This window comes from Caloenas nicobarica, chromosome 1, assembly GCF_036013445.1.
Source record: "Caloenas nicobarica isolate bCalNic1 chromosome 1, bCalNic1.hap1, whole genome shotgun sequence".
NCBI lineage: Eukaryota > Metazoa > Chordata > Aves > Columbiformes > Columbidae > Caloenas > Caloenas nicobarica.
The window spans coordinates 48120946-48140829 of record NC_088245.1 but is presented as its reverse complement, the minus strand read 5'-3'; the positions used below and the strand labels follow the sequence as shown (position 1 = coordinate 48140829).

The following is a 19884-nucleotide window of genomic DNA, read 5'->3' as shown; positions in this document are numbered from 1 at the left end:
TTACACTCCCCAGGTTCTGTAGGTGAACTACACTATTTCCTTGAGTGCCAAAGGAACACAGTATAAGTGATGAGCATTCCCCTGTTGCTGCCATCAGGGAATAATTTTGCTATATAACCCAGCAGGAGACTGAGTTTAAAGACTGTAAGAGTAGGTGGTGAGAACTGGACTGTCACTTCAGTCAGTACTTTAACCTTTAGACAGAGGTTCTTGTTGTTAGTATTTTAATTGCTTCTAAAGATTGGAGCGTTGACCCTGTCCCTTTGCTCCCCACAGTTGTCCTTTGACTTCAGGGTAGGGCTTGGGTAAGTATTGCCTAGAAACTGAAGTGTGCTACTGCTCAGATGATTAAGTAGGTCTTACTAATCAAAATGTCTCGGTAAATACAAGTTACACTGTTTACTTCCATGTGGTCCTGAATCAAGGTCTTATTTTCATCATCTTCTACTGCAATTACTCTAGATATGAGGCATCCTAGTTTGTTGGACAGGTGGCTAAAATCTTTTCAGCTCTGAAGGACGAGTCCTACAGACAGTGGTTTTTACATTGGTATGTATCGATAGTGTGACCAAGTTACAGAGTCAAATTAAGTCAAGTTAAAGTGTCTTGGAAAAAAACCTTGTTATTAAATTTAGAAATCATTTAAAATGCAATGTATTGCAGTTCTTCCTCTTACAGAAATGTTAGAAGCAACCAAATTGGACAAGAGCCAATGAAGTACTCTCCTTATAATTTAGTTATGCAATATTGTAAGCATGCCATGCTAGCATAACACTTCAATTACTGAAAAGAAGCTTGTCAAAAGCTAAAAATCAGAAATATGTTCAGAAGTCCAGTTTTCTGGCCAAAAGATGTCATTTCAGAAGAATTGGTTTAATTTCTGTGTGATGCAAATGTCTTAATTTTCACACTTTGCCATCTGTATGACCCTCAGACTTACTCAGTATTGGAGAGTATTATTAGATTTTTGTGGTACATCCTCATTCTTGTGTGTATTGTATTGTGTATTTTTCATATTGTGTCTATACATCTGATGAAAGTGTTTGTGCAAGGAGATTAAAATGACATAGTCGTCTTGACTTAGTTGTATTAAATACTGGATGTTGATAATTTTCCTTCATTTTTTTCCCCCACTTCTTACAACTCCTGCTTGCCTCTCGTGTTTCATTTCTAAAGTCTATAATCCATCTGGCCAGGTGAAAAAGTGCATTGCTGAACAAGTAGATAGTACCAAGATTCCTGACTTGTGAGCTATATTTAACAGTCATTTGCAATTATTTATAGGTGCTGTTGGTAAGCAGTAGCCGATACCCAGATCAGTGGATTGTACCAGGTGGAGGAATGGAACCAGAAGAAGAGCCGGGGGGAGCAGCTGTCAGAGAGGTGTATGAAGAGGTAACAAAAACAAAACAAAAAATATCCAGCTGCTTTTTGCTGCTGCTATCTTCAGATGGCAATCGAGGAGGAAGAGGGAAATCTACCTCCTTTATCGAGGATTTGACTGAGACTTCCACGGTTGTGAAATTCAAAGAACTGCAGTTCCGTGTGTTACAATTGGGGTATAGTGTGGTGAGGTGAACTAATTAGCTTGTTTCCCAGTGTGCTTTCATTTCATGGCTAAATTTCTGTCTGCCTTCATAAACGCTTACTGGAAGTGGAACTGTGACTTTACGCCAAATAACATAGTAGTGTAGTGTTCCTATGTTTGTGCAGAAAATGTTTGACTCGCAGCTCTTCTAGAACAGACGGAAGGTGGATGAACCATTAATATGTAGCTACATAAGAAAGAGAAACAAACAGAGCTTTGAGGAGATTCCAAACTAAACGGATTAGAAACTGATGTATCTAAGCAGTTGAGAATTAAACAATAAAAAGGCCTCATTAAGGCTCTTTATGAAGAAACCACCATAGGTATAATCTGCCTTTCTATCTCTGACCTTACCTCTAGGCAAAACGGAGTTTTAAGTCTTGATGAATTAATGCGGTTTTCCACTCTAGTATGGTGCTTAAATTTCAAAATCAAATTTTTTTAACTTGCTGTTTATTTTTCCTAGGCAAATTGTTAAAAATGTTAAATGTTATTTGAATATCTAGCAGCCAGCACATTATGCTAAGTAAAACTTCAGGAAAAACTACGCTCACTTGATTTAGCTAGAAATTATGCAATGCATAAGTGATTACAGATTGACTCATAGAATGTTCATAGAATGTCTTGAGTTGGAAGGGACCCACAAGGATTGAGTCCAACCCATCCTTGCTTGTGACAACCCCACAATTCACACCATGTGTTTGGGGGTGTTGTCCAGTCTCTTCTTGAACACTGTCAGGCTTGGGGCCGTGACACCTCCCTGGGGAGCCTGTTCCAGTGCTCCACCACCCTCTGTGAAGAACCTTTTCCTAATGTCCAACCTAAACCTCCCCTGGCACATCTTCCTGCCATTCCCTTGGGTTCTGTCATTGGTCACTAAAGAGAAGAGTTCGGCACCTGCCCCTACTCCTCCCCTTGTGAGGAAGCTGTAGACCATGATGAGGTCTCCTCTTAGTCTCCCCTTCTCCAGGCTGAACAAACCAAGTAACTTTAGCTGCTCCTCATACAGCTTCCTCTCTAAGCCCTTTGCCAGCCTCGTAGCCCTCCTCTGGACACTCTCCAGTAGCTTTATATCCTTTTTATCCTGTGGTGCCCAGAACTGCACCCAGTGCTCCAGGTGAGGCCGCACCAGTGCAGAGCAGGACAATCACATCCCTGGCCCAGCTGGCAATGCTGGGCTGGATGCACCCAGGACACAGGTGGCCCTCTCAGCTGCCAGGACACACCGTGGGCTCGTATTCAACTTGCCATTGACCAGAACCCCCAGATCCTTCTCCACGGAGCTGCTCTCCAGCATCTTGTCCCCCAGTCTGTATGTACAGCCAGGGTTGCCGTGTCCCAGGTGCAAAATCCAGCACTTGCACTTGTTGAAATTCATGCAGTTGGTGATTGCCCAGTTCTCCAATTTGTCCAGATCCCTCTGCAGGGCTTCTCTGCCCCCAAGAGTGTTGACAGCTCCTCCCAATTTTGTGTCATCAGCAAGCTTACTAAGCAATCCCTCAAGTCCTGAGTCTAAGTCATTTATAAAGACATCGAAGAGTGCTGGCCCTAAGATGGATCCTTGTGGAACCCCACTGGGATCTTAATCCCTTATATCATACTTCTTAAATAGAAGGTATAATGTTTCGCAGAACATGCATGCATGCTGGCAAGTGAGTGAACTACAGACTTTCTGATCGTCTTAAACAGTTTTCTCATCCTAGTTTGACTACCACTGTTCCTAAAACACTAATTAGCAACAACATTAGTGTATGTATAATTTTTTTTATTAGCCATGCTACCTAGTGGTTTATTTTTCTTACCCTTAAGACTGGTTCTGCTGAGTTTTAGCAGTTTGGGAACTTGATGTAAATGCAACTTGCCCCAAATACTGCTTGCTCTTTGTTAAAGTGAGATTTTCTGTGAACTGTGGTTCAGTGACCCTCCTCTCCTCTTACATGTGGAACAGACTAGTTCAGTGCAACAAGGTTCAGGGAGAAATAAGCCTCACTGATACAAAGTTATTCCAGACCTTCTGTCTGTGTTCAGTTTTGCTGGGGGGAGCCAATTTAGAGCGACACAATAAATGCTCGGGTGAGTGTTCATATATTTATAAAAGTAAAGGAGGCAGCCACCAGGTAGTCTAGTGCCATCTGAAAGGAGTAAAGATGTAGGATTCTAGGCATGAAAGGCAGTAGTAGTAGCTTTGGGGAATGTGCTGGCACTTCTCACTGTCACGATTTGATGGGTGGGGTTAAAAACACCGGACCACTGGCTTAGTGTTCTGAACACTGGTGGTTTTAGTTGCTGATCTGACCTAAGGCGGAGTCCAAGATGAGGAACAGAGAAATCTCATCTCCATGTCAAACTGGAGCTAACTGAACTGTAGTCATATGTTTGGTTTTTATCTGGTGGTGAAGTATATAAACCATCTTGAAGGGACCTCTGTGCAGCTAGTATGTCATCATAGAACCATCTAGGTTGGAAAAGACCATGAAGATCTCAGAGTCCAACTATAAAGTTAACACTACGAAGTCCACCACTAAACCATGTCCCTAAGCACCATGTCTACATGTCTTTTAAACACCTCCAGGGATGGTGACTCCACCACTTCCCTGGGCAGCCTGTTCCAATGCCTGATAACCCTTTCTGTGAAGAAATGTTTCCCAATATCCAATCTAAACCTCCCCTGGTGCAACTTGAGGCCATTTCCTCTTGTCCTATCACTTCTTACTTGGGAGAAGAGACCAACACCCACAAAGTTGCTATGGGAGTTTGACCAACTATTGAAAGCTGCCTGAGTGGTCTCGCTTTTCAGCTTGTAGGAATGCAGTGCTATGCACAAAGCTCTCGGACTGACTTTAGCACAGTAGTACAGCAGTGGGAGTTGTGACTGGGAGGGGTCTGATAACTACAGGGTGTTGCAAAAAAATGGACCAATTTTGAAATCACTGTCTTTGAAACTGAGTCCATCTTTTCTGCTGCACGTTGTTCTGTCCTGAGAATATTCTGAGGAACACTTCCAAGTCCTGGCTTTGCTGGAGCTCTGCTCACAAACTTCTGCAGTGGTGCAATGTATGAGCCATGAGTGTTGAGGAAGGTTAAAGCTGGGATAGTTAAGGAATGAGTATAGAATATTACTGGATGATACAATCAAATAGTATAACAAAGAAATTTGTACTAAGTTTAATGTAAAAGTCCAGTCAGAGTGCATAGACTGCCCAGACACTGCAAACTACTCTGGTTCATACAGATACCAAAATGTTAGTTGCTTCTGAATGATCTTTTTCCCTTTGGACATGCTTTCACACCACTACGCAAAAAAAAAAAAAAAAAAAAAGAGCAGATGAGAAAGTGAAAAATACAAGTACCTGCTGTTATGATGTGAAGCAGCCCTTCCATAGTTCAGTTTTGTTCTTGCCCTCACTTCTTTATCAGGGCAGAGCAAAAGACTTGCACATACATTGTGGTGGTTCTGGTCAAGAATTGCAGTGCTCAGCAACCTAGACTGTTTTGAATCCTGAATACAGATGTCAGCCTCCTTCACTCATACACTTGTACTCTTTTAATCATGTTTTGTTCAAGTACTATCACACAGCGACATGCAAACGTGTGGCTTAGGCAAATGCTTTGATTACTTTTCAGTGTATGGCACATTATGTTGTTCTGTAGCTGCTTAGAAAATGTGTTGCCATCAAGAGTTCAGTAAGAGGTTTCATAATATAAAAGCTGCATGTTGTAAGGACGGGTTTATATGCGCCAAGAGAAACTGTATCTAAAAGTAAGGAACCCCACAAATCTAAAGTTCTTAGGTGGTGCTAGCAGCAGCATTTTTCTTGAAGTTAAACCAATTTTTATTCACAGTGGCTACAGGTTTTTTATGGTGTTGTGGAGGAAGACGCAAACTGCCAGCTGTGTTCAGCTCTGAGCTGTGCTTGCAAATGTATAAAGATTTTTTTTTAGAGGCTTTAATAAGCAAAAATCCTTTGATGCTTGTTCTACAGCTTCAGAGTTTCCAGGGTTTGATAACTTGCATATCTGATGAGCATTAAAAGTTAATGCACTAAAGTAAAAATTTCTTAAGCTAAGGCTGAATCTTGTGTGCTTCCATGAGACTGCAAAGAAAAGCCAGGGTGGTATTCAGAGTTTTGACTTGAGCCATGGAAATTCATCCTAACCTTTCTAGAGATGGATGTCCTTTCTATTTTTGTACTAAGGTCAGTGTCACCTGGCAAGCTGGTTATAGTGCAATGAAGTGAACCATTAAGAGTTTTGTGAATGAATAAACTTTAGAGGAGCCACCCTCTGGCACTGGTTTGAACTGTGTTCCTTCAGTCAAGCACAAACTAAGTGTTGGTTTCCAGTAATCTATTAAAACGGAGAAATTGATAGTGGGAGGAGTTGTAATGGCATTTCTTAATGGTAGGAGTGCTCATAGCTCACAAAATTATAGCCCTCTGGCTCTAAATATCCCTCACTTTCCCACCAACGGTCATGTATTTAAAATCCTTGTTTTAAAACCCAAGCAAAGATCTTTGTAGTCAAATCTATATGCACTGCAGTTGCTTCATAGTCTGCCTGTGTGCATGACTCCAGATTTTTTTATCCTTCTGTTCATGTTAGTGATGTGATTTTTTTTTTTTTTTGCCTCTACTAAATGTTGAGTAAGAATTTCATTTGTCTGACACTTCATGGGTTACAGTAATTACAGTAGCCTGTCAAGTTCCTTAAGTACAATAAGTTTTTGCAAACCTGAAAGTAGAATACCAAAATGAAGTCACAGTATAAAGCAATCCCAGAAAGGTATTAAACCTCATCTAAATGAGGAGCTACTATGTTACTAACTTTGGAGCTTAGTCTTTAGTTGGATAGCACGAAAGATGGAAATAAGAACTGTGTACATATGTGGTGTTCAAAGAGAAATGGGACAAATAATGAGGGTGGCAAGCTGATGGTTCAGCCTCTTCAATGGAAGGAGTACCATCCCACTTTCCTTTTCCTCCATCTCACCAAAAAATGAGGCTCTCGCTTTGTTTGTACTTAGCAGCGTATTTAAATGCCTATTAAAAAAATATACAATTCCTCCCAGACCTGCATGAATATAGCTTCTGAGAAGAGGAGGCCGATCCTGAGGTTAAGCTCCTGTAACAGTGAAAATATCGGTCATATTATCTAAGATTTCTCACAGGAAACAGAGGAATCTGCTCCAGTGAGTATCTAATATTTGAAAAATTATTGGGTGGTACAGACTAGGACTGGGTAGAGACTTTTAAAAAATAAATAAATAAAACACCTTTTCAGCTGAAAGATTGTGGCAGGTACTATGAAACCTTTGGGGTTTTATAAGAGTATCCAAGAAAGGTGAGGAATAGTCTTGCACTGTGCCTTCAGGAGCACAGCCATTAAAGTACTATCCGACATCCCACAGTTAAAAATAAATCTTTCAGATTTTAAGCAACTTTCTGCTCTGGTAGACTGTTAGCCTAAAAATTTAAATGCAGTGTAACTCTTGCTCCATCTACAGGAAACAATGGGCAAGTCAGACTGCACACCTGAGACTGCAGAACATCTGCAGCTGCCAACAGGGAATGACCTCCAGGCCAGAGAGATTATGGGATGAAGTGGCCCGTTTTCCCTCTTGTGGTTGGATTTAGACTAATACTAAAATATACGCATAAATTCAGATTTGAGACCTTATCTACATAGGAGTCACAGACTTTCTTAACAAATTGATCTGGGAGGGTTTGACACTTAATTCAAGAGCTTGTCTGCCAAAAGAAATGCTGTTTTTTCAGGCTTTTCTCCCAAGTTTAGACTGCCTCATTTATTGAAGCCTGTAGCTTTTTGATTACTTAAAGAACTGTGTTTTAACAGCCATGGGCACATCATGGCCACAGAAAGAAATATATTCTTGTTAGAGACAAAATGGTTCAAAGTCTAGAACATAAGCATTGTATTGGTTTTGAAGCTTATGACTGGGAAAGTGGGGACTTTGACTTTCTAGGGAAAAAGCTGAAGCATTTTTTTATCTGCTAGCGTTTAATTTTGACACTTGAAGGAACTACAATAAGAACCTCGAGGAATTTTTTTTTTTTTTTAGCAAAAGCACTTAAAATCACATTCAGTTTAATGGTACTTTATAAACTATGAAGATGACTCAGTTGAGTATATTACTTCTGGAGAAACATCATAGAATGGTTTGGGTTGGAAAGGATCTTAAAGATCATCCAGTCCAACTGCCCTGCCATGGGCAAGGACACCTTCCACTAAACCACGTTGCTCAAAGCCCCATCCAACCTGGCCTTGAACACTTCCAGGAATGGGACATCCACAGCTTCTCTGGGCAGCCTGGTCCAGTGTCTCACGAGCCTCATGGTGAAGAATTTCTTCCTTCTCATCTAAACCTACCCTCTTTCAGTTTAAAGCCATTGCCCTTGCCCTGTCACTACATGCTCTTGTAAAAAGTCCCTCTTCAGCTTTCCTGTAGATCCCCTTTAGGTACTGGAAAGCTGCTGTGAGGTCTCCCCAAAACCTTCTCTTCCCCAGGCTGAACAACCCTGACTCTCAGCAGGTCTTCATGAGACTCTAGTTACTACCTTTTTATTCTTTTGCATATAGAGGTTTCAAAAGACACTACAATCTGCAGGGATGATGCTGCATTTCGGAAGCACATACCTTTGCTCAGAGAGTAACTAGACATCAGTGATGGTAATCACATTTACGTAGCAACATCTGGTTGCACAAAAGCTTCGTTATAAGCTTGGGGGAATTTTTACACTTAATGTAAGGGCGTGCTTCTAATTGTGTCATTCAGAATTACTCAGCTAAGAGTATTTGTTTAAGCCAGTGGTTTGCTTGGGGGAGAATACAGAAGCTGTTCAGTAAATTGCACTTAGAGTACTGTTGAAAATATATGTACATTTTGACTGTGGGGTACTAATAAGTTAAACTTCTCTGTGAAAGCTCTTTAGTATTGGTAAATTTACCTGGTTGTGGTGTTTGTGCCATGCGTTGGGTATCAGTGAATTGTCAGATTCCCATTAGCAGTGCAGAGAAGCCGTCCTGCATCTGTCCTTCAGCAGTCCTGTTGGCATAGACCTGCTTTGAAGGAATCTTTGTAATACTAAATAAGGCATTGGCTAGGCTTAGAGAGTTATAAAACCTTGGAAGTTTTTTTTTGTTGGGGAGGGGTGTTCGTTGTGGTTTGGGGTGGAAGAAGAGTTGTTTTGTTGTTGTGGGTTTTTTTCCTTCCTCTGGTGGAGCATAGTGCCCTTTAGAGTAGTTCCTTGGTACTTGGAAAAGCTTTTCTTAATGCTTGAAAAATCTGCAGAGTCTGCACTGGGCTTTCTGTCATGCTGTTAAGCTGTATCTTGCCGTATCTTTAAGAATATTAAACAGTCTTGTTCTTTGCAACTTTAGGGAAGAAATTAAGAAATTACAAAACTTGCGCAGCTTAAACTGCACACTTGGACACCTGAAGTATTAAAAAATTACTAATCCCACAGATTCATGTTGTTGCTTTTGATGGAATAGGATGATAGAAAATTGCCTTTCTTTTTTTTCTTTGTTTGCCACAAAGTACAAATCCTAAAGGATATAGTGATTCTTAAATATTGCTGCATGAGAAGGCAGGCAAAAACTGGGGACAGAAGCATAAGTTTGTAGCCTTTTAGGTTCTGTTTCTCTTTTTGAAAAGATACTGTAATGTTGAGGAAATCAGGACTGATTAGTAAAACCTGAACATTCTTCAGCCTGTGTTCCTTTAGGCTAATAAATGCTTTTTCATTGCCCACTGTAAAGCACAATCAGTCTGTAGTGCCTGTGGCGGCATAACTGACCTTTTCAGACCCAAATAAGGGTCTGTCACTGTCACAATTAACGTACCGCCTAATCACTTACCCAGCAGGTCCAGTTACGTATTTCAGCTTCATGAGCTCTAACAGGTATCTCTGTCATCACAGCACATGACCATAGGAATATTGTATGTAGTTTTGTATTAACTTTAGGTCCAGCTCTTGCTCTAGATAAGCAAAATGCTTGTTGAGTTGCAGGGGCTGTGATCAGACTCTTCCTTCATCAGAACTGCTTAATAAGTAACACCAGCCATCTGCTTTCTTTAAAAAGAAAGACACAGAAAACATTCACTTGTAAGATCTTTATTAGACTTATTGCTGAAGCCTGCCCAGTTGTCTGTCAGAGTTACTCACTAAAATGTAATTAAGATCCATATGGTCCTTCATATAAAGACATAAGACATCAGTAACTTTCCTTGGTTAAAGCTGGATACAAAGACTGAAGGCTAGAAAATGTCATCTTAGAACCAAGCAGCCCTATTTTAAATATTGATTATACAACAAGACGAAAAAATCTAAATATGGCTTTGTCTACCAGTAGACTACATATGCTTTTATATCTTAAGCATAAGGACTCAGATTTACTTACAATAAATGGATGATCATAAACTACTTCTGTTGCAGGTGGCATCATATAATAGTTCCGGAAAAACGAATCCTGGAGTCTTAGTAGAATATAATGACCACCTGAACTTTATTGATAAAAGTCACTAAGCACAGGCTGATACACATAGTGGTTGTTTTAAAATGTTGGGGTAAAATTCTAAATGTAAAGCCTTTTCTGATGCTACTAACCAGAAAAGTAATTCAAAACTGGTAGTAGAAAATTTGGGATATAAATTTATTTTTAAACTTACATGCCAAAAGCTACACTTTCATATGAAAGCTAGCATACGTGAAGTCATTATTCTGTGGGATCCGGCCAGTAACTTATAGTTTAATTTGTTATTGTATTTTGAAGACTTGGACTTAAGTTTCTGTTTAAAATAGTAATGGAGTTTTAATGATTCCTTCTCTAAATTTATTATTGTACTATTTTAAATTATGTCTTGTCCTATCTACTTCTCTGTTATTTCAGTATTAGATGTCATTTATCTCTTTAATAAAATACAGTACACAAAGAAGATGGTAAGGAAGTATTTTGATCTGGATGGAAAACTTGAAAGATTTATGCGTTCTTCACCCATTAGAACAAGCTTCTATGTTACAACGTTCTAAGTATTCTAGAAACTCCAGAAGCAATGCAGCATTGTCTAATTAAAACTTATGTTAAAACACTTGCTTAAATAACCCTAATAAGGAGGAGTAATTCATTTATGCTGCCGTAGGAGGCTGGTACTGATGGGTTAGGGTTTTTGAATGAAAAAGCTCATGTTAACACTTTTTCTTGTTTGTTTTGTAGGCTGGAGTAAAGGGAAAGCTAGGCAGACTGCTTGGGATATTTGAGGTGAGCTATTTCTTCTACCTTTTAAAAACAGATGTTCATTTTTTGTGAGAGTTGATAAAACTATAGAAATTTAACATCTACACGACAGAATCAGGCATAAGTTATTAAGTATTACTTGCCTTTAATTTTGCAATGGTACTGGAAATGCTGCATTACATTAGGCAGGTGTTTGCCTTCAGTTGTTACATGATATGTGAAGGTTTGAATAGGAAGATTTCAAAGTACATAGAACTTTCCTGGAAAGATTAAATTAGTACTCAGACAACATCTAGAGGGTTTTTTTAAAAAAAAAAAGTGAAACCAACATTGATAGATCTAGGATTTCTGAAATATTACACATGCCTTTTTTAGGCCACTATTTTGACTTTTCCTCTCTGAGATTTTGCTGAAGTAACTTGTCACCTTTCACACACCTGAAGTGATAGGTCTGTGTGTGAAGTATCTTATTATGGTTTTGTTTCACTAAAAAAGGTAATGCTTTGGATTACAGACAAATCTAACCTTTAGCGATACTATGTAGTTAAAAACTTTTATTTTGTAGTCTAAACATCAGACTCTGAACTACTGACAGCAGAAGGGCGCACACAAGATACAACTCTCAGTGTTGGCATTGCCCGGTTTTGCTCGGGTTCTAGACAGGAGTAGACTCTAGAAATGTAGGTGTGAGTCTTTAGATTGTAATATAGCCAATGTTACCATGTTGTGCTCTATGATGGGTGAGAGTGGACATCCCTTAGTCTGATAGTTAGGTGTGAGTCTTCACAGTCGAATTATAAAAACAAATTCCAAAGGCAGTGTGCTCCTGATGGGGATTTCCTACGTGAAATATTCCATAGTCACATATGACTAGTTCATACAGTGCTTAAAGGTATTCCCGTTGTGAAGTATGGAAACAATGACAAAATTAGAGAAGCTCTTGTTTGTAGTTAGTGGCAGTTGCCCTTTTTTCTGATTTGTTTTGGGTGTATGAGTACACCTGGGTGGTCCTACATATTAGAAACTTGTCTGTGGTTTAACTCTGCTGGTTAGTCTGCAGAAGCATTCTATGTTTCCCAGCTCAGACCAAAAAAAATACAGGATACCAATCATCTTTGTGCCTTAAAACGGGCTGCAAGGGATGATGACTCTTTGGTAATTCAGCTGTATGTTCTTGTGAAGCCATTACCATCAGTTAGACCAGAGGAGATAAAAATCTGTGTTCAGCAGCACTTTCCTAGGTTACTTTTAACTTAAAACTGAGGTGGGTCCTTGATTTACAACACAGCCCCACCAACAGTTGTTGGTACCATTGAGGGGGCCACATGTTGCTGCCTGGGGATGGAACTAAGAGAAGATGGAAAGGATATTGCTGCCAAGTCCTCATATTCTAGAACTACAGCCAGAAAGGATTCCTGTTTTAGATGTATTTACTCCATTTAATAGTGGTATTGACAAACAACTGTCTGGGAGTATTCTTATTTCCTGGCAAAGCACGACAGTTCATACTAAGCTTGTAGTGAAACAGAGGTAGCATAACATCTCTTGGTTCTTAATGCAGTTGTAATGCTAAATGAACCTGGGTTTTCTAGGAGCTCAGTTTTTTTCCAAGGGGTGGTAGGGTTTGGTTAGTGGGTGGCACCTTGGAGTGCTCTGCTGGCCTGTTTGGAGTTAGCAGCGAGTAGTGTCTACACAGAGCTCACATGGACTGGCTGCGTGTCAGCAGCCTGCCCCGAGCAGACCACCGTGTTGGACTTGCCTTGTCCCAAAATCCGGCGCTTTCCGAAGAGGCGGTTGGTGCTGCTAACGTGGCGAACCCATCGAGCGAACAGATGGCAATGATTTTTGCATTTGTCATGATTACAAACATAGGCTGTTTAATTTGCCTCACTTACTGAGTGAAACTTTATAGCCAGCATTGCATGGATGATCTGGCCACAGGATGCAGCGGTTCCATCTTGCAGAGGGATTTTTAAATAACCTTTCGCCTAGGAACATGAGTTGTGGAGATGGTTTTGGCAAACGCGCTCTACTGTGGTCACTCACAACATAAGTAAAAGACAAGCAATATGCAGAACTAGTGGACAACTGCTAATATTAAACTAGATGACCAAGAACATAGTTTGGTCCCAACTTCACAATCTTCAAATTTGCTTGGTTTTTTTTTTTAATGACTCTAGTAAAATAAAATAGCTGTTCTTTCAAATAAAACTTATTTTTTTCTCATTCTTGCGGGCTTACTCAGTGCAAACGTTTATTCAGTGAAAATAAAAGCCAGGTTTTGCTGGCAAGTATCCTTCAGGGTAAGTAATTTCTAATTTTATAGTCGTGGTAAGTCTGTAAATTGGTTTGTTTTTATTCTGTGAATTAAAATCTCTACTTCTAATATTCAAGCAGAACCAGGATCGGAAGCATAGGACATACGTTTATGTTCTTACTGTGACGGAAATACTGGAAGACTGGGAGGATTCAGTTAATATAGGTAAACCCATTCTCTGTCCTATTCTGCTACATTTAAAATATATGAAGCAAAATTCTTTCATTCTCTGAAGCAATTCTTGTAATTCTGGGGGGGAATAGTAATTCTGTTCTATAAACTGAAATTACTGGAAACTCTTATGCTGTTCTTCCACGCTTCTCTACACATATAAAGGGTTACTTCCAACATATTGTGTTACTGTTATATTAATTAGGGTATTCTAAGTATTATGATGGAATAAACATCATTATTGGTTGCTAATAGAGCTCTTTATTTTTGTGTTATTTTAGGCTGAATATTATACTGATAAATCATTCTTTAAAAAGTTGAATGTTTTGCTGTCTGATACTGGTTTTGAAAGTGTCTTTGAAAAAAGAAATCTTTGGAAAGTTTTGAAGTTCTTTTTCCCCTGGTGGGGGAAAAGAACAACTAGTATTTACTTTTACCCTAGCTTAGTTTTTCAGTCACAGTGCTGATTTTAAGAGGTATTTATTCCTATATATGCACATTTGTCATACAGATACCACTGTCATGCAGTTTAGTTAGATTAATATCCTTTGTGATGTTGTATGGATCTTCTACTTTCAATTTAATTAAGTAAACATCAACTTACAAAAAAAAGTTAGTTCAGTGTATTTGTCCAGCTGAAATTTTAGTTAACTAAGAATTTATATAAATTACATCCTACCGTGGTTGGTTATGCTTTACCCTTTTCAGGAGGTGGTGCTTTGGGAGTGCTAACATTCATAACCTTAGCACTATCAACCGGTCAGCAAATGGCATGTAATTGTAAGAATAGCTTCACACCTGTGCTCTGTTTTTCAGGTGGAGAGAGAACATTTTGTTTCTGATGCCATTGAGTTGTGGGGGGTGCACCCTCTCACCTGCGAGCCAGGTGCCCTGTATAGCAACACTGGCCATTGATCCATTACTTTAGAGCACGGGTGTCAAACTCCTTTTCACTGGGGGCCGCATTGGCCTCACGGTTGCCTTCAAAGGGCCAAATTCAGCCTTAAGTCAGCAATTTATATGTCTTAATAATGTTCAAGCATAGTACCTGTAATGCTGTAGAGCCAAATGGAAAATAGAATTAATCCCACTTGTAACAATACTATCCCTGACCTTGTCTCTAAGTATTTCCGGAGGCCACTTATTTTAAAGGACTGACTTGTATAAGCAAGATGGTCTTAGAACCATTTTGCCAAGATAAGTCTTGGAACTCATTTAAACATATCTCTGGTATAAGGTATTTTATTTTTTTAGAATTTATGGCTAACCTGAGTAACTCCATACCATCGATATGTTTTGAGTATGGAACGCTGCTTTCTACATCAGACCAAGCCCTTCTTCTGTAACTTCATGCATGCGTGCACGTTCATTCCTCAGATTGGTTTTCTGCTAGGCATGACAATGTAGGAAGGCGATATTAAGTCACCTGAATAATAAAACCTTTTTTGTAATGACTAGATAGGACCTTTGTGGCATATGAACAGTCATATGAGCTTCAGCCCAGTATCTGCTTCAACAGAGTTGTCTGAAAGGCTTTATTATGAACTGCATTTCAGTCAGCTTGAGTCAATCTCCTGTGTTCATCAGTTCTTTCAATGTCTTTTCACTGTGTCCTTTGCCCGAGAACTTTTACTTCTAAAGTAAAAGAAATGAGAAAAAGTGAATGATCAGATAGCAACAAATGGTGCTGTTACAAATGTGTAACTTTTTTTTCTTTATGGATTATACTTCTTCAGGAAGGAAAAGAGAATGGTTTAAAGTAGAAGATGCAATCAAGGTCCTTCAGTGTCACAAGCCTGTTCATGCAGAGTACTTGGAAAAACTGAAACTGAGCTGTTCACCCACGAATGGAAACTCTGTGGTTCCCCCTCTTCCAGATAATAACTCCTTATATGTCACTTCTGCACAGACTTCTGGGTTGCCCTCTACTGTGAGATAAACATTTGGATTACCTTTTTATTCATGTCATCACAAGGGGAGACATCTGTGATCACATGCAGGCATCTGTGTAACTGTCAGTTCTAAGTGAAATATGTGAATGTGTCATAATGTCATTTCTTTGAACATTTTTTTTTTTAACAATGTAAAATAGTATTTCAGCAAACCAAAGCCATATATGGATTTTTTTAAGATGCCTTAATAGGCCATTTTAAAAAAAAAAAAAACAACAACAAACTTACTTGAGTATATAAATTTCCATATCTGCTAAAATAAAATACGTATCTTGGTGGTGTTCAGCTTATTTAAGACTAGTAAGTTTTAGTCAGTAATTCCGCAGGAGTACTTGCTTAGAGAAAAAGCTTGAGCAAATAGTCTTATACTAAATTTTATTTGGTATCCACAGATGAAGCGCTAAGATCTTAAGATGGTAGCATGTGGGTGAATGGGTGTGCTGAAGGCAGAGATGCACAAGTGTGACTACAATAAAGCACTAAAACCACATTCAGCCCCTCGACAGCAAAGGACACTGACGCTAAGCACTGCTTCCCTCACCCAAAAGGCTGCCTTGTCCTATGCAATCTTCACGTAACTAGAGCAAGAACAACACCTTTGTCTTGGAACTACCAAAACTATCCGCTGTTCTTTTGTTTCATCGCTTGGTCAGCTGGTGAACTGTCAGAAGACTTACATGAAAAATATTGTAGATCCTTCTGCCCCCATTATTTTTTATTTTAGCATTTTGATATGTTTTGTTCATGGTGTAATTACACTGCAGGTTCCAAAAACTTCTAATCTTCAACAAGAAGCATCTTCCCTAGTGTCCCTGCAGTCTGTCATTTAAAAATGTGTAGAGGAAAGTCAGACTTAGCCCAGGGTCACCCTTAGGTTCCAGAGGGGTTGGTTAGCAAGCATGTTGAGGTGTCTTGCCCAGCAGGAGCTACTGGTGGTACCTCCTGGGCTTGGAGACAGGTGGGTTGATATGTACTTAGATTAAGAGATAAATAATCAGAAGCTATCCTGAAAGCCCCAATTTTAAGTTCATTCATAAATATTTTGGTTTTACTGTTTTAACATCGCTTTAGTTTCTTGAATTAAAAGCTGTCCTCTTGAGAACATAGCTGGAATAAATGAGGTACAGCTGACAACTTCCCTGTTAATTATTTTCTCTTCTTTTTCAGCCAAAAAGATAAAAACTAAATCCACTGTTAGTCTTAATGTTTTTACCATAGGATTGGTCTCTCTCTGTGTATGTGTGTGTATGGTTTTCTTCTACAAGAACACAACCTAATTCATATGAACATCCTAATTCTGAATTTTCTAGGATCTAAACCCAACTGTACCTCCTCTATAGTCAGCCAAAAACAGAGCTTGAGGTAGATTACCTCACATGTGAAGTTCATTCTGGGTAAAGCTCTTTCTCTTACATCACATTTGAACCTTTGTAAATAGTCCAACTAGTAAATAGTGAGTGTAAAATGGAAAATAAATGTAATTTAAACCTTTTGTTACTCAATACACAAATGGTTAACTTCTACTTTTTTAACATAAATTGTGTAAAATGCTGCTATAAATTAAACTTTTTTGTGCTGTTACACTTTTTTAGGAAAAAAATGTTGTTGCCACAAGTTACTTGTTAGAAAACCAATCTTGTGCCATATGTAAATGACTTAAAATTAGGGAGACAGAGGTTCTGATCCCTTGAAGCTGCTCTCTTTGAAGAGGCATAAATACTACTGACAAGAGGCATGAGCCACGAAGCTGAAGACTTCAGAAGTGTTGCGTAGGATGCTGCTTTCCCATCCCTTTATCTCCTGTTCCAGGTCACTTCCAGAACTGGAAAGAACACACAGCTCCGTTCAGTGCACCTGAAGCTGGAAGTGTTGCCTACAGCTGCTCCATCCTTTCAGTCACGAGCTGGGGGGCTGGTGTTAATATTCCCATAGCGCACATATGCGTGCGTGTACTTTATGCTCAAGCTACTCCAGATCAGGCCACGGTTTGCTCAGCTCACTGATTTAAGCCGAACTGTCTACTAAAAGCACTGTTTTGCCAGGCAAAACAGAAAAGGTGAAGTTGAGCATATTGAGGAACATCTAATCTTCATTAAAATCATCCCCACAGTGTATAAGGGCACCTCTGGCTCTAAAGCTGCCTTTAAAGAGTAGATAATTTAGCTCCCTTTTTTGATCACTTTGATGCTCGCTTTTTTGTTCAGTAGTCATTTTTACACTTTAAATTGAGCAAACTTGAACAGGCTTTCTTGTAACAAGATTATATAGCATCTGTGAAAGCAAAAACAAGAATCTGGGGTTTCATTTCATTTAAAAAAAAAAAAAAAAAAAGCTTCTGTCTCCATTTCAGAGTCTTGGAATAAAACCAATCCAAGCTTGTATGAGATTTAGTGGTAATGCATGATCTTATTTTGTAACTCTTGAACTATGTATTTGATAATAATGTAAAAATGTACAGTATTGTTGTTGCTAGCAAACTCAGAGTTGATTGCCTATAAATATTTTGGTTATTTTTTGGTCATACACATTTGAGCTGTTCAGTAGTGCCAGACAGAACTTTTTTTTTAAAATACCAGTTGTTGTATAAATCTCTTCAGTCTCTATGCAACCTTCAGAATGAAGCTCTATTGCTGAGTTTGACTTCTATTCCCTTTCAAAGATAAATGTTCTGTGAATTGTAAAGGTGGATTGAAAACACTTCAGTTATGCTACAGGAAACAACTGTAGTAAACAGGCAGTGGCCTCAGTCCTAATGAAACCTGACTCTCAACTTCAACAGAAAGGGTCTGTGTAAAAATAAGAACAGAAAACTGAAGTTTTTTTTCTACTACCTACATTTAAATTTATAGAAACATTTTGGTTTTACATGCCTCTCTATTTAGATGGGCCAAACCTATTTCATACAGAGCAGATTTGGGATTTTTGTCATGCCACAAATTCTGTACAACTCATTTAGACTTGATAGAAAGGGAAGAGACGGGTTATCATCTGCAGCTTTCAACGAGTCTAGTGTGTACTGCTGCTTTTCCTGGCTGTTAGGTTTTGAGATTATCATGCATTAGGTTATGGTGGTATCAAATAGAAATAGCCTTAAAGCTGAAGATCAGGTGGAGCCAGAATTAAGTGAAATGGATGTGGTTTTAAACACAAGAAATACTGAGGTATTGCAGAGAGGCTGTTAAAGTGAAAAATCTTATTTTGGTGCTTACTGCACCCCTGATTTAGCCTAGCATTGGTCTGTTAATGTGCTGTGAAAAAAAAAAAAATAATGAGGCAAACACTTGGGTTTTCTTACCAACATGGTTTGTGAAGTGAAAACTGCAGGGAAGGTGGGGGGAGGGGGGCACAAATTAAGTTGTAAACATTTTGACCTGCTTGCATGGATTTTCTTTAAAGATTGATGTAAGAATTTTGACTTTTTATATTTGAGAAATACCAGAATAAAATATAAATTAGTCCAGTGGATGATGTAGTCATTCTGTCACCAATACTGCAAAAGAAGCGTTTGTGCCAGAGTCTTCCATCTCATCTAAACCAGGCTTAGTTTCATTTAATGCCTCCTACTGTTTGCCTGAGGATTCTTGAGCCTTCAGTGCCTCAGTGATGGGCTGATGATCCATGACAACTCCCAAGCAACAGACTGAGCACCCAGATGAGCCATCTTGGGGTGTAATTCCTAACACAGATGTCATCCAGGGGGTAGTGTTCAGCTGACACCTTCCACCACCACCCTTCAAATCAGAGCACTTTTTGCCCTGAGTTTTCTGCCCTGCAGACAAATAGAGAATAGTCCTACTTGCTCACACCTAACCCCTTACCCTAAGCGTTGAGGGGAGTTTTCAAAAGCAAACACAGAAAGCAGTAATGCTGCTAGATGCTGCTCTTCTAAGCTACTTCGATGCAACATTAACAATTCGGTATTTGCTTTAAACTCTTCCTCTGTGCTTTGTCAGAAAAGACTGCAACACAGTGTGAAACCCATCACAGCAGGCATGACTAACTGAGCCATGCTCATAACGTAACAAGGTTTAGCAAAGCTTAATACATCTATCAGTTTGACTGCACTAGAAATTGTCCACACTGTGCACTTAAGTAGGAAAGTCTGGTACTAAAACAGGCGGACTTAAACACAGGCAGGCAAAAAACCCCTAATAATTAAAAAAAAAAATCCTCTGAGCTTGTGCACCAGAGCAGTCCCACTAATGGCTCTAGGACAGAAATTTGCTCTTTTCTACCCATACAAGAGAGGAGGAGTGGGAAAGCCACAGCACCTGGAAAGTGAGTTATCAGAGAAGTTAACATAAGGAAGATAAACATTGATAACAGATGTTAAGAACTGTTAAGAAACTACTGCACACTGATGGCAGCCCACTACAGTTAAATGAAGCTCAGTGTCTATGTAATGAATAACCACTCTTCCTTTTATTTCAGTGTCATATTATATTACAGTCAAGACGTTATTGACAAAACCTACCAGACATTTTAAGAGTAACCCTCCAAAAAAAATTATCCCAAGAATGTACATAGATTGAGATGTCACAATTTTTTTATGTTACTATTCCATTACGATGTTTCACAATAATCTCGATGTGCTAGAAATA

At 39.1% G+C, this 19884-nt stretch overlaps 1 protein-coding gene across 2 annotated transcripts in view; it reads left to right on the top strand.

The window, feature by feature from the left end:
* Window positions 1-18748, top strand: part of NUDT4 (nudix hydrolase 4) — a 31531-nt gene extending 12783 nt beyond the window's left edge. The window contains exons 2-5 of one of the 2 annotated variants that reach the window (XM_065652512.1): window positions 1285-1395; window positions 10823-10867; window positions 13241-13325; window positions 15068-18748. In XM_065652512.1, coding sequence (XP_065508584.1) covers window positions 1285-1395; window positions 10823-10867; window positions 13241-13325; window positions 15068-15270 — 444 coding nt within the window. In that variant the 3' untranslated portion in view covers window positions 15271-18748. Of the gene's footprint in view, window positions 1-1284; window positions 1396-10822; window positions 10868-13237; window positions 13326-15067 lie in introns of both variants that reach the window. The other variant, XM_065652503.1, reaches the window with a different exon arrangement.
* Window positions 18749-19884: the final 1136 nt, after the last annotated feature.